The sequence below is a fragment of the Akebia trifoliata genome, chromosome 4, assembly GCF_017979445.1.
Source record: "Akebia trifoliata isolate Shusen 1 chromosome 4, ASM1797944v1, whole genome shotgun sequence".
NCBI classification, from domain to species: domain Eukaryota; kingdom Viridiplantae; phylum Streptophyta; class Magnoliopsida; order Ranunculales; family Lardizabalaceae; genus Akebia; species Akebia trifoliata.
In genome coordinates, this window is record NC_141378.1 from 2,072,056 (window position 1) to 2,084,416 (window position 12,361).

The following is a 12,361-nucleotide window of genomic DNA, read 5'->3' on the forward strand; positions in this document are numbered from 1 at the left end:
GCCCACACCTGTTTTTGACAAAAAAAATATTTGATGACAATTAGTGACTGCCCACCTAAAAGTGCAAAATGGGTCATCCTTTCGAACCCATTGACCACATGAATTATTGGTCCATCTAGAGCTCTCTCCCCACTTCAACCTCAAATACATGCAAAAAGGAACACAGTCCAAATGTCAAATGTGCTAGCGAATGCATTCACGCCAAAATCCACCAAAGTCTTGCATCTTTTAAAATTCAAAAATCAACAGGACATCAGTGTTCCCTTCTCTATCCAATCCATGATAAAATAAAACTCAAAAGAAAAAAAATAACAAACTAATATTATAGGGCATGAGCAACTCCCCACTTCTCTTCATTTCTTCTTCCCGGCCTTGGGAGCATCTCCAACCTTAGTCTGCATATAAGAAATGGGGTTAGTACATAAGAATGACATATCACAAAACAATGCAAAAAGAGAAAGGAACACAAAACACAATAAAAAAATTAAAAAAAATACATGCTTCTCCACCCACCTTCTTCACTCCACGAATCTTCTTAGCCCTGTTCTTTCTTTCCTTCATTTGCTTTCTTGATTTCTCCACCTAGGTATCAAGTCCATTCTGCCAATACCATAATCAAACAAAAGGTGAAGATCATGGTCATTCTCTTTATGAGCCCATCAGTTGGATATCTTCTCTTTGAGTTCAAAATTATAAACCCTTCACAATTGAATGGATCAAGCTACATTTGCTCAAAGGCAGATCACGGTCATTCTGAAACTCAACCACAACTCTTAAAAGAGAGAGAGAGAGAGGCAAGTGCACACATGAAGTTACCTTTTATTATAACAACAACTCATAAAGCTTTCTGAACCTCTTCATCTACAAGTAAAATGTAAAACTTAGAGATTGTTATTGGCAACTATAATACCACACAACATTAAATCCCTAATACAAAGTGCAGTACCTTGGCACTCCACTGCTCCTTTGGTCTGCCAAGAGGAATGACAATACCATCTTCAAGTGACTAAAACTCCGAAGAATCTGGCGCTGTTGTACAAGATTATAATGCATTTCAGAAGTGAAGAGGAAAGATAAGGGTACAAGTACAAATCTTAAAAAACTAAAACAATTTAGAGGTTTAGACACGAGACTTTAATAACTCTTCAGCATTAATCTTACAGGGATTTCAATCCTTGAACATGCATTCAATCAGCCCACAATTCATTGAAAGCATGATAAGTCCAAAATTTCCCCTGGTTTCTACTTGAAATTCTGATTCTCAAAACTGTAAATATCTTACTTCTCATTTAACAATCCAGAATTTGCATATTCAAGTGCCACATACTTGAGATACACAAAAGAGACTTCAAAAACAGCGTAGGCCTGTACCCTATAGCTTCCACTTCAACTCTAAAATCCTTTTCAATAGAAAACCTAAGAAGATCTATATAAAATGAAATACGAATACTCAACTCCTCCACAAGTGCAGAATAACCATAAAAATAAACTACAAAATTTACATAAAATGAGAGTAGCATTCCAACATGTACAATTTTCATACATAAAATTCAAAACATGAAATTAAAAATAAAAACAAATTTAAAATAAAAACAAATTTTTATACAAAAATTTTCAAGAGATACTGGAATTCAGAACATAAAATAAAAAAATAAAAAATAAAAACTAATTAAGGGTTGATTTCTTACCACTAAAACGATGAAGAAGTCGAAGTTTTGAAACAAGAACCCTAGATTTTAGATGCTCAAATCGATCTTAACCGCAGATCTGACTTTGTCGAAGAAGAAGACGATGTTGAACGATTCGTGAAGAACGATGAAGACGAACTTTAGAGGACCCAAATCTTGCTGGAAACGAAGAGGAAGAGGAGTAGATCGAATCTGTCGTTGTTGTCGTTTGTTAGCAGAGCTAAGAGAGAAGAGGAACGAGGAAGAAGACGTACTTGAGAGGGTTTATCTGTTTTTGTAAACAACGAGATCTTATTTGAGAAGAGGAAGAAGATGAAGTTGAGAAGAGGAACGAGGAAGAATACGTTCTCTGCAATCTGTCGATTTGTTTTTGTCGAGAGGGAGGCGATTCTAATTTTCAAAACTTTATTGTTTTACATCGATTGTAAACTTAAGTTAGATCTGGACCGCAGATCTTCGCTAAATCCGACGGTCTCTACGATTTGTCGCGATGTGAGTCGCAATGTGTTGTCGCAGGAACCCGACCCATATATATATATATATATATAAGGTCCCTTTTAGCACCAAACATTTTGGCCAACATTTTAGCCAATCATTTTTGTCCTACATGGGTTAGAAGTTTTGGAATGGGCTGATTTTTTGTGAGGATGATCTCTACGGTGAGGAGATCATCCTCACCAAAAATCAGCCCCATGTTTACAAATTGAAAAATCGTAGACCGTCCATTTTTTATAAATCATTTTTTATGGGGTTAGAAGTTTTGGAATGGGCTGATTTTTGGTGATGATGATCTCCTCATCGTAGAGCCCATTCCAAAACTTCTAACCCATGTTTTGAAAAATGTTTTGCCAAAATGTTTGGTGCTGAACATTTCCCATATATATATATATATATGGGTCAAGATCAAGGGCCATATGAGAAAACATATGTAAAAACAATGTAACATTAATAAATTTTCAAAATATGGGTTAGAAGTTTCGGATTGAACTGATTTTTTGTGAGGATGATCTCTATGATGGGAAGATCATCCAAAAAATAAAAAACCAGTCCAATTTGAAACTTCTTACCCCATTAAAAGTGATTTAGAATGTGGATCGTTGATTTTTTGTCAATTTTTATCAATAATTTGTAAATCACTTTTGATGGATTTTAGAAGTGTCTGATTGAGCTGATTTTTTGTGAGGATGATCTTCTCATCATGTGACCATCATCGCAAAAAATCAGCTCAATCCAAAACCTCTAACCCGTATTTTGAAAAACCATTGTTTTTTCATGTGTTTTTACATATGGCCCTTGAACCGCCCCATATATATATATATATATATATATGGGTCCCGTTCGCCACCCTTAGTTTTACCACACACTTTAACAAACGCGTTTTGTCTTACATGGGTTAGAAGTTTCGGAATGAGCTGATTTTTGGTGAGGATGATCTCTATGGTGAGGAGATCATCCTCACCAAAAATCAGCTCATTCCAAAACTTCTAACCCCATCAAAATTGATTTACAAAAAATGGACGGTCCACGATTTTTCAACGTGTAAACATGGGGCTAAAATTTCGGAATGGGCTGATTTTTGGGGAGGATGATCTTCTAATCATAGAGATCATCCTCACCAAAAATCAGCTCATTCCAAAACTTCTAACCCATGTAGGACAAAAAACGTTTGTTAAAGTGTGTGGTAAAACTTAGGGTGCTGAACATTTCCCTATATATATATATATATATATATATATATATATATAGGGGGGCGTTCAATGGCCAATTTTAGCAAACTTTTTGGCAAAACATTTTTCAAAACATGGGTTAGAGGTTTTGGAATGGGCTGATTTTTGGTGAGGATGATCTCTATGGTGAGGAGATCATCATCACCAAAAATCAGCCCATTCCAAAACTTCTAACCCCATCAAAAACAGTTTACAAAAAATGGACGGTCCACGATTTTTCAGCTGGTAAACATAGGTTAGAAGTTTTGGAATGGGCTGATTTTTGGTGAGGATGATCTACTCACCGTAAAGATCATCCTCACCAAAAATCAGCCCATTCCAAAACCTCTAACCCATGTTTTGAAAAATGTTTTGCCAAAAAGTTTGCTAAAAAGTTTGCCCTTGAACGCTACCCATATATATATGGGAATGTTCAGCGCAAAACATTTTGACAAACATTTTGGCAAACATTTTGGCGCCGTCCGATTTAACGCAAATGAACGGATCAGATTCAATCTCTACGATTTAACGTATAATTTATCCGTTTTCAATTAATTATAGCGCCATCCTTATACTTTCCATTATTTAGTGTTACCTCCCTCTCTCATTAAACTAAAAAAAAAAACAGAGAGTGAGACTCTCCATTCTCTCTCTCTCGAATGGACTCTCTCTCAAACCCTCTCTTTGTCTCTCTCTCTCTCTCACTCACTCGCAAACCCTCGCTCGACCTCTCTCATTCTCGCAAACCCTCGCTCAAGCTCTCTCTCGCGAACTCTCTCGGTTTGATCTCGCTCTCGTTCTCACTCTCTCATCATCGCTCGCACGAACGACGAAGACTCCATCTCCCTCGCACAGGTACTCTCTCTCTCTCTCTCTTGGATTAATTTGAGTTTCGATTTAAGCTTTATCTCCTTGGATTAATTTGAGTTTCGATTTGACGAAGACAAAAAATCCGAAATTATTTAGGACTTTTTTTTATCTTCACTTTGGTAAATTAACAATAGACTGTGAACCTGATTGAATAACAATTTTTGTATTAATTTGAGTTTCTATTCTTTGATTTGAGAATATTTCAACTGTGAAATATTTCACATAAAAAATTCCGATTAGTTGTTGTGTTTCTTGATTTTAATCGAGTGAGCAAGTGAAATTTGTTAGGTTCTCTATTGGTCCCAAGTAACCAACCAATAAGATCACAAACCCACAAACATAAATTTGAATTTAGTTTATCTAGTAGACTCATAACTAAAACACATGAGAAATTCATGACATACTGATTTGGAATAGCAGACGTGCACAAAAATAGTAACTATATGAAATTGGCACCCACCTTGTGATAGTAAAGATAGTGAAAGTTTGAGAGAAATTTTGAAGGTCTCGAATGTGAAATCGGTTGAAAAGAATAGTTGGATTTCAAGATTATCGAATTCTTGTTTGGAAGATGCGAAGGCTCTTCTAACACTTTTGACTGTTAACATGCTCTCTCGGTCTTTCATGGCGGAACCAAAATCAATTCCGTCACTTTCCATGTATCCAACACTTGATATTGGGGACCGAATATTAGCAGAAAAGGTAATTTTGAATCTTTTTTATTAATTTGTTTTCGTTTCAGCTTTGTTTCTATTCGGATTTTTATAATTGAAAATGTTAGAATTTTGCTACTTTGTTTCAAAACCAAGTTTTAAAAACCTGACGACAAGTACTGACTGAGTTTAGTAGTTCCTCATAAAAAAGTATATAACATGATGGGCTTTGGTTCTTTTGGAAATATTCTTTAGGTCATGTATACACTTAATTGTGTCTGTCTTTAATCAATATTACTTTACGCAGATACCAAGGAGACAGGAAGACGCTTCCATGCGATGAAGATTGAATGGGATTTTGAGAAATTCATCACACTAAGAACTTTCAATGATCCTTCTAATGGATACCTTGTAGATGATGTGTGTGTGTTTGGAGCGGAGGTTTTTGTCTGCAAGGAAAGAAGTAGAGGCGTAGGAGAGTGTCTCTCGATGATAAAGGGAGCTAGAACTAGTAAGCACACTAGGAAGATTGATAACCTTTTAGATGAAAAAAGATTTAAGCAACGTCATTTGGAGTCTGAAGCATTCATGGCTGGAAATCACGAATGGTATACATACATACATACATATTAGTACTATTTAATTTAATTTGTTTGCAATTAATTGGTATATATTTTGTAGGAAGATTGAGCTCTATCCAAATGGACGTGGTGAGGGAAATGGAAATAGTGTTTCTATGTTTTTAGCTTTGGCTGATTCATCAAGACATTCTGTTGGTAGAAAACTGCATGTGGATTTCACCTTGAGCCTAATGGACCGAAACCTGAAGAAACGACAAGCTAGTGGTAAGTATATGCATAGATCCTTGTACATGTTTTAAAACTCATCGATCTAAGTTGAGTAAAGTCACAAGTTGATTTTTATGAGTCAAATAATTGTAAGCTTTGTTTCTAAGTTGATTTTTATGAGTCAAAAATCCTTAAAACACTAATCTCAATTTTACGCTCTTTGATTACCCATCAAGCGATCAAAACCTTACTTTGTTCTATGGGTGCTCGAATATAGCTATAGCTGCACCACCAGCCCCCAATTTTACTTGTTCAATTAATGGTGTTATTAGTGATGTTTATGTGATTGGGTTTGGTCCAATTCCAGTAATTGATGGCTTAGGGAAGTGTAATGTTAGTGTTTGGTTCCAGTTCTTCTATCATCTTTTCAGGCACTTAGGAGCAATGAATCTAGTCTGGGTGAGGTTCTGAACCAAGGGTTTGATGTGCAGTGGTTCATGAACAAAACATTTTCTAGGGATTGCGTCGAATCTGGAGGACATTGTGGCTACAATTGGACTTCAAATGAACCGATTTGTTTTTGCAACGATGAAGCTTATTTAACGTCTTGTCCTGCCTCAGGTACACATCTTAAAACTTAAACTTCGTGTGATGATTCTCTTTTTCTTAGTTCTTAAACGTCTGAAATCTGGATCGTATGGTTTTAAAACCTAGCTTTCCGAATTCCTAATCGGATTGTCAATCCCCGATGTGTTTTAATTCCAATCGTTGTCATCATAGGAACGGGACAGCATTGTGGATCGGGAGTCACCCAAAGTCGCACGCACACGTAGTCAAAGTTCAAGTAGTGCTTGCTGCCCATATATTTTTTTAATATTTATTGTTCTAAAGCAAGCAACATGGGTTCCCAATTTTTTACGGAAAGGAGATTAGTTAGTTACAGTGTTCCTATATCATTGGTTTTTGGGCCAGCATAAGAATTACCTGTTTCATAGAGCTATTTGCATACATCACTTTTTCGTTAAATTTTTTTTTCCTGCTTTAGTGGGAATGCTTTTCATGTAATAGCCATTAATGTCTGTTCTCAAATCCCATAAGTTTAAATGGTTTTTGGCTTTGTCAATATTCTATATACCCTTCTAATTACAGGTTTTTTGGCATTGTTAGGTCGTTTTTGCAAAGGGCCAAGAAGCTGTAGACACAGCTCTTAAAGCTGATTTGGTTGTTTTAAACACTGCTGTTGCTGGGAAGTGGCTGGATGTTATTCTCAAGGAAGATGTTCCTCGTGTCCTCCTAAAGGTTTTATGGTGGATTCATGAAATGCGAGGGCATTACTTCAAACTGGAGTATGTTAAGCACCTCCCTTTTGTGGTTAAAAATACAGTTCGATGTATTACATTTTCCATCTGTCCAATCAGACTGGCCCCAAAGTAAAAAATATCCCACGCTTTAACATGCTTTGTAACTAGAGAGGATGAAATAAAATGCTTTAATCTTGACCTCTTACGTGGTTAGGATTTCTACTCAACCCACCTTTTTTTTGCGCCATCTACGAATCTGTGAATGAGCCCAAGAAAGCATTGAAGCTCTTACAAAAGGCAATGAAATTGTTGGAAGACATACTGGGGCAACAAAGCACGATAGCAAGAATAGAAGCACAGATGGGTGTGATGCTTTACATGGTTGGACGATATGGAGAGGCTCGGAGCTATTTTGAGAGTGTTGTAGCAAAGCTTAGAGCTAGTAGAGAGAGGAAATCAACATTCTTTGGGGTTATACTGAATCAGATGGGATTGGCTTGTGTACAAGTGTACAAGATTGATGAGGCTGTTGAGTTGTTTGAAGAAGCAAGGGGGATATTAAAACAGGAGTGTGGTACATGTCATCCAAATCAAATGTTTGCAATTGTATGAAGTCTTGTGTTCTTTTGCCCATTACAGGAGTAAAACATGCCTTATGTATTGAACAAGAATTGTAAATGAGACATATTGTATGTACAGGCAACTCTTTTTGTATATTGAATCATTTTTGTAATGTTTTTTTAGGTACCTACTGAATCAAATAAAAATGTTTAACATGAACCTACAAATTCAATCTATCAATTTTATTTTTTTTGAGTTTTTGAATCCAAAATCATTTCTCTAAAGGTTGTGAAGTGCTGCATATATCGATATGCAATGCTTTCATTATACCCATGCCTTTGCCAAAACTGGATACAAACGCATAACACACATAAACCACCCGGGGGCATGCATGATGCTCTTGAGGTTATATTAATGGAACTACATGTTAAGAAATGCAAAATTGCAACTTAAAATGAAATATGCATATATAATGATAGAAATAGTTAAGAAAAGATAGCATTGGAAAGTTTGCCAAGTTTTGTATCAAACATTTTTTGTAAATCACTTTTGATGGGGTTAGAAGTTTTGAAATAAGCTGATTTTTTGTGAGGATGATCTCTATGGTGAAAAGATCATCCTCACAAAAAATCAGCTCATTTTGAAACTTCTAACCCTAGTTTACAAGTTAAAGAATCGTGAACTGTCCAATTTTTGTAAATCACTTTTGATGGGGTTAGAAGTTTGGAATATGCTGATTTTTGGTGATGATGATCTCCTCATCATAGAGATCATCCTCATTAAAAATCAGTTCATTCCAAAGCTTCTAACCCATATTTTGAAAAATGTTTGGCACCAAACTTAGCAAACTTTAGGGCTGCTGAACCGTCCCCTATATATATAATGAAATTCATAAATTCAAGTTATTATCATCAAATCCCATTTTTTTACATTTGTGAATCTCCAAATTTTATTATGTATCAAACCCACATTGGAAATATAAGTGTTTAATTCCTTTTTTTATGTGAAAAAAATCAAGAATAAAATGGCAATTTTTTTGCATAAATGAAAAAGTCACATTTTTTTAATTGTCAGAGATGCAAAACACATTTTTTTCAAAAAAGACTCATATTTGATGGTCTTAGCTCGTCAAATTTTGAGAAATTTGACGGACCCTCCCGTCAAATATTCTCTTGTAGAATTTTTTTTTTGACGGCCCTGGATTATCAAATTATTGGAGAATGGAGTTAAGAAAAAACAAAAAAAAAATCCATAAAGTATGACCGTCAAATTTGGAGGTTTAACAAACAATAACACGGTCCTCTAATTCACCAATCACAATGAACGAAATAATAAAAAAAAAAAATTAGAAAAAGAAAAAACAAAAGATCGAAAATTAATATACATGTAAACCTCTTTATTAAGATCGAAAATTCTGTCGAAGCTACAAATAACTGACAATAAAGCAGTATATGATATATATACAGCTATTTATGTCACACTCCTGATTTAATTTAGAACACAAAACACAAATAATTGACGATACAAAGAACAAGGATGGAGTATCCAACAATATGGTGGTAAAAATTCCAGTAAATCCTATACTTGTGCTCCTTCTTTGGCCTTAGGAACAATGCGAAAATCTGCACAACACAAAGAATGATAAACTCATTATGATTGATTAAGAAAATGTGCCTAAAATAAGAAACAATGAACAAATTTGGAACGTCTCATTAAAGTAAATGTATGTGCCACAGTAAATCTAGTTTTTTATTTAGCTATACGACCAAGGTGGGTCCACTTTACAGGTATAGGTCTTTGTCCTGAAGATAAGGGTATCTACCTGATGATGATTGCCTCCAACATTATAAAGCAATGTTGATTCAGCAAAGCTTAGCATCTCCATTGCTATTCTCACAAAGGAAACCCCCCAAGAGCTAAGACCATTTTCTTTCTTTCTTCAAAAAAATGCAGGCACCAACATTACTCACTTAGAAAGACAGTATGTTGGCTAATTATGTCCCTATATTTGTCATGTTACCAGTAAGTATCATTTAAACTTTGGAACATAAGCATTTAATATTTACTATATGCTAAGGTTGGTCATGAACATATATCATCAAATACTAATGTTGTCATGTTTTTTTGTTTTTGTTTTTGTTTTGTTTTGGTTATGTAATTGGGTGTTGTGGAATAGTTCGGCGTGGTGACAGTTGATAATGTTTTTGAAAACAAAGACGAAATTGAGAAACAACTCAAGCAACTTAGAGGGGTAGATGTTGATGGGGTCATGGTGGATGTGTGGTGGGGTGTAATACAAGCTAAGGGTCCTAAGCAATATGATTGGAGTGCTTACAGGGACCTACTTCAAGTAGTTCAAGAATGTGGGCTGAAATTACAAGTGATGGACATGCAGAGAAGTGGAACCCATTATCAAAAAGAGTAAAACAAAATGATCTTCCAGAGTAAAAGTGGTAGCTTATATTTGGAGGGGAAAGCTCACTTCAACACAATCTCCTGCCTTGGCTACAATTCTTTTGATCAACACATCAAAACCATTTTCCTGCACAAAGTAACTGAATAATGTAATTTCGAAGGGCTTTATCACATATATCGCACGAATAAGACTGCATGGTAAAGTTGCATATTGTACCTGCAGGCCTAGGGGAGCCTTGAAGATCACTATATCTGTAACATCACGGTTTTTGAAAAAATATGATACCTGAAACATTAATAACAGAAGAAAAAAAATCAGCTTCAACATTTACACTCTCTGGTCAAATTGTTGCTGTGAACAAGCAAGAAATAATGATACTTATTTAAACTAGGACAGGATTTGAGAACAGACATTAATGGCTATTACATGAAAAGCATTCCCACTAAAGCAGGAAAAAAAAATTTAACGAAAAAGTGATGTATGCAAATAGCTCTATGAAACAGGTAATTCTTAAGCTGGCCCAAAAACCAATGATATAGGAACACTGTAACTAACTAATCTCCTTTCCGTAAAAAATTGGGAACCCGTGTTGCTTGCTTTAGAACAATAAATATTAAAAAAATATATGGGCAGCAAGCACTACTTGAACTTTGACTACGTGTGCGTGCGACTTTGGGTGACTCCCGATCCACAATGTTGTCCCGTTCCTATGATGACAACGATTGGAATTAAAACACATCGGGGATTGACAATCCGATTAGGAATTCGGAAAGCTAGGTTTTAAAACCATACGATCCAGATTTCAGACGTTTAAGAACTAAGAAAAAGAGAATCATCACACGAAGTTTAAGTTTTAAGATGTGTACCTGAGGCAGGACAAGACGTTAAATAAGCTTCATCGTTGCAAAAACAAATCGGTTCATTTGAAGTCCAATTGTAGCCACAATGTCCTCCAGATTCGACGCAATCCCTAGAAAATGTTTTGTTCATGAACCACTGCACATCAAACCCTTGGTTCAGAACCTCACCCAGACTAGATTCATTGCTCCTAAGTGCCTGAAAAGATGATAGAAGAACTGGAACCAAACACTAACATTACACTTCCCTAAGCCATCAATTACTGGAATTGAACCAAACCCAATCACATAAACATCACTAATAACACCATTAATTGAACAAGTAAAATTGGGGGCTGGTGGTGCAGCTATAGCTATATTCGAGCACCCATAGAACAGAGTAAGGTTTTGATCGCTTGATGGGTAATCAAAGAGCGTAAAATTGAGATTAGTGTTTTAAGGATTTTTGACTCATAAAAATCAACTTAGAAACAAAGCTTACAATTATTTGACTCATAAAAATCAACTTGTGACTTTACTCAACTTAGATCGATGAGTTTTAAAACATGTACAAGGATCTATGCATATACTTACCACTAGCTTGTCGTTTCTTCAGGTTTCGGTCCATTAGGCTCAAGGTGAAATCCACATGCAGTTTTCTACCAACAGAATGTCTTGATGAATCAGCCAAAGCTAAAAACATAGAAACACTATTTCCATTTCCCTCACCACGTCCATTTGGATAGAGCTCAATCTTCCTACAAAATATATACCAATTAATTGCAAACAAATTAAATTAAATAGTACTAATATGTATGTATGTATGTATACCATTCGTGATTTCCAGCCATGAATGCTTCAGACTCCAAATGACGTTGCTTAAATCTTTTTTCATCTAAAAGGTTATCAATCTTCCTAGTGTGCTTACTAGTTCTAGCTCCCTTTATCATCGAGAGACACTCTCCTACGCCTCTACTTCTTTCCTTGCAGACAAAAACCTCCGCTCCAAACACACACACATCATCTACAAGGTATCCATTAGAAGGATCATTGAAAGTTCTTAGTGTGATGAATTTCTCAAAATCCCATTCAATCTTCATCGCATGGAAGCGTCTTCCGTCTCCTTGGTATCTGCGTAAAGTAATATTGATTAAAGACAGACACAATTAAGTGTATACATGACCTAAAGAATATTTCCAAAAGAACCAAAGCCCATCATGTTATATACTTTTTTATGAGGAACTACTAAACTCAGTCAGTACTTGTCGTCAGGTTTTTAAAACTTGGTTTTGAAACAAAGTAGCAAAATTCTAACATTTTCAATTATAAAAATCCGAATAGAAACAAAGCTGAAACGAAAACAAATTAATAAAAAAGATTCAAAATTACCTTTTCTGCTAATATTCGGCCCCCAATATCAAGTGTTGGATACATGGAAAGTGACGGAATTGATTTTGGTTCCGCCATGAAAGACCGAGAGAGCATGTTAACAGTCAAAAGTGTTAGAAGAGCCTTCGCATCTTCCGAACAAGAATTCGATAA

The 12,361-nt window shown here is 35.5% G+C and overlaps 2 protein-coding genes and 1 long non-coding RNA gene across 6 annotated transcripts; 1 reads left to right on the forward strand and 2 right to left on the reverse strand.

Annotated features, from left to right (window-relative positions):
• Positions 1-195: 195 nt before the first annotated feature.
• LOC147402873 (uncharacterized) lies at positions 196-2,073 on the reverse strand. Its single transcript, XR_015177349.1, has 5 exons — positions 1,689-2,073; positions 947-1,029; positions 817-861; positions 514-600; positions 196-395 (listed from the first exon to the last, which is right to left on the reverse strand). It is a non-coding gene; the product is annotated as an uncharacterized LOC147402873 (long non-coding RNA).
• A 2,656-nt stretch (positions 2,074-4,729) lies between these two features.
• LOC147402874 (uncharacterized) lies at positions 4,730-6,734 on the forward strand. Of its 2 annotated transcripts, XR_015177350.1 has the most exons (5): positions 4,730-4,966; positions 5,225-5,525; positions 5,599-5,762; positions 6,197-6,326; positions 6,486-6,603. XR_015177350.1 is itself a non-coding variant. In XM_086438256.1 (4 exons), the coding sequence occupies exons 2-4, from the start codon at positions 5,257-5,259 to the stop codon at positions 6,220-6,222; spliced, it is 459 nt and encodes a 152-aa protein (XP_086294382.1). In that variant the 5' UTR covers positions 4,730-4,966; positions 5,225-5,256; the 3' UTR covers positions 6,223-6,734. The 2 variants fall into 2 exon arrangements, 1 of the variants encoding a protein (XP_086294382.1); XM_086438256.1 differs by having other exon boundaries at positions 6,197-6,734.
• A 2,208-nt stretch (positions 6,735-8,942) lies between these two features.
• On the reverse strand, positions 8,943-11,931 carry LOC147402875 (uncharacterized). Of its 3 annotated transcripts, XM_086438259.1 has the most exons (6): positions 11,651-11,931; positions 11,414-11,577; positions 10,200-10,268; positions 10,050-10,109; positions 9,390-9,569; positions 8,943-9,189 (listed from the first exon to the last, which is right to left on the reverse strand). In XM_086438259.1, exons 1-3 carry the CDS (start codon positions 11,917-11,919, stop codon positions 10,243-10,245), a joined length of 459 nt encoding a protein of 152 aa, XP_086294385.1. In that variant the 5' UTR covers positions 11,920-11,931; the 3' UTR covers positions 8,943-9,189; positions 9,390-9,569; positions 10,050-10,109; positions 10,200-10,242. The 3 variants fall into 3 exon arrangements, with proteins under 3 accessions (XP_086294385.1, XP_086294384.1, XP_086294383.1); XM_086438258.1 differs by having other exon boundaries at positions 9,390-10,109; XM_086438257.1 differs by lacking the exons at positions 8,943-9,189; positions 9,390-9,569; positions 10,050-10,109; positions 10,200-10,268 and adding an exon at positions 10,721-10,979.
• Between the last annotated feature and the right edge of the window lie 430 nt (positions 11,932-12,361).

What these genes read in the sequence shown, in the direction of transcription:
- LOC147402874 (XM_086438256.1), top strand. Translation starts at nt 5,257, where the DNA reads ATGAAGATTGAATGGGATTTTGAGAAATTCATCACACTAAGAACTTTC. An exon ending in ATGGCTGGAAATCACGAATG is followed by an intron (nt 5,526 to 5,598) that starts GTATACATACAT and finishes TATATTTTGTAG; the next exon opens with GAAGATTGAGCTCTATCCAA. An exon ending in GAAGAAACGACAAGCTAGTG is followed by an intron (nt 5,763 to 6,196) that starts GTAAGTATATGC and finishes TTTGATGTGCAG; the next exon opens with TGGTTCATGAACAAAACATT.
- LOC147402875 (XM_086438259.1), bottom strand. Translation starts at nt 11,919, where the DNA reads ATGAAGATTGAATGGGATTTTGAGAAATTCATCACACTAAGAACTTTC. An exon ending in ATGGCTGGAAATCACGAATG is followed by an intron (nt 11,578 to 11,650) that starts GTATACATACAT and finishes TATATTTTGTAG; the next exon opens with GAAGATTGAGCTCTATCCAA. An exon ending in GAAGAAACGACAAGCTAGTG is followed by an intron (nt 10,269 to 11,413) that starts GTAAGTATATGC and finishes TTAATGTTTCAG; the next exon opens with GTATCATATTTTTTCAAAAA.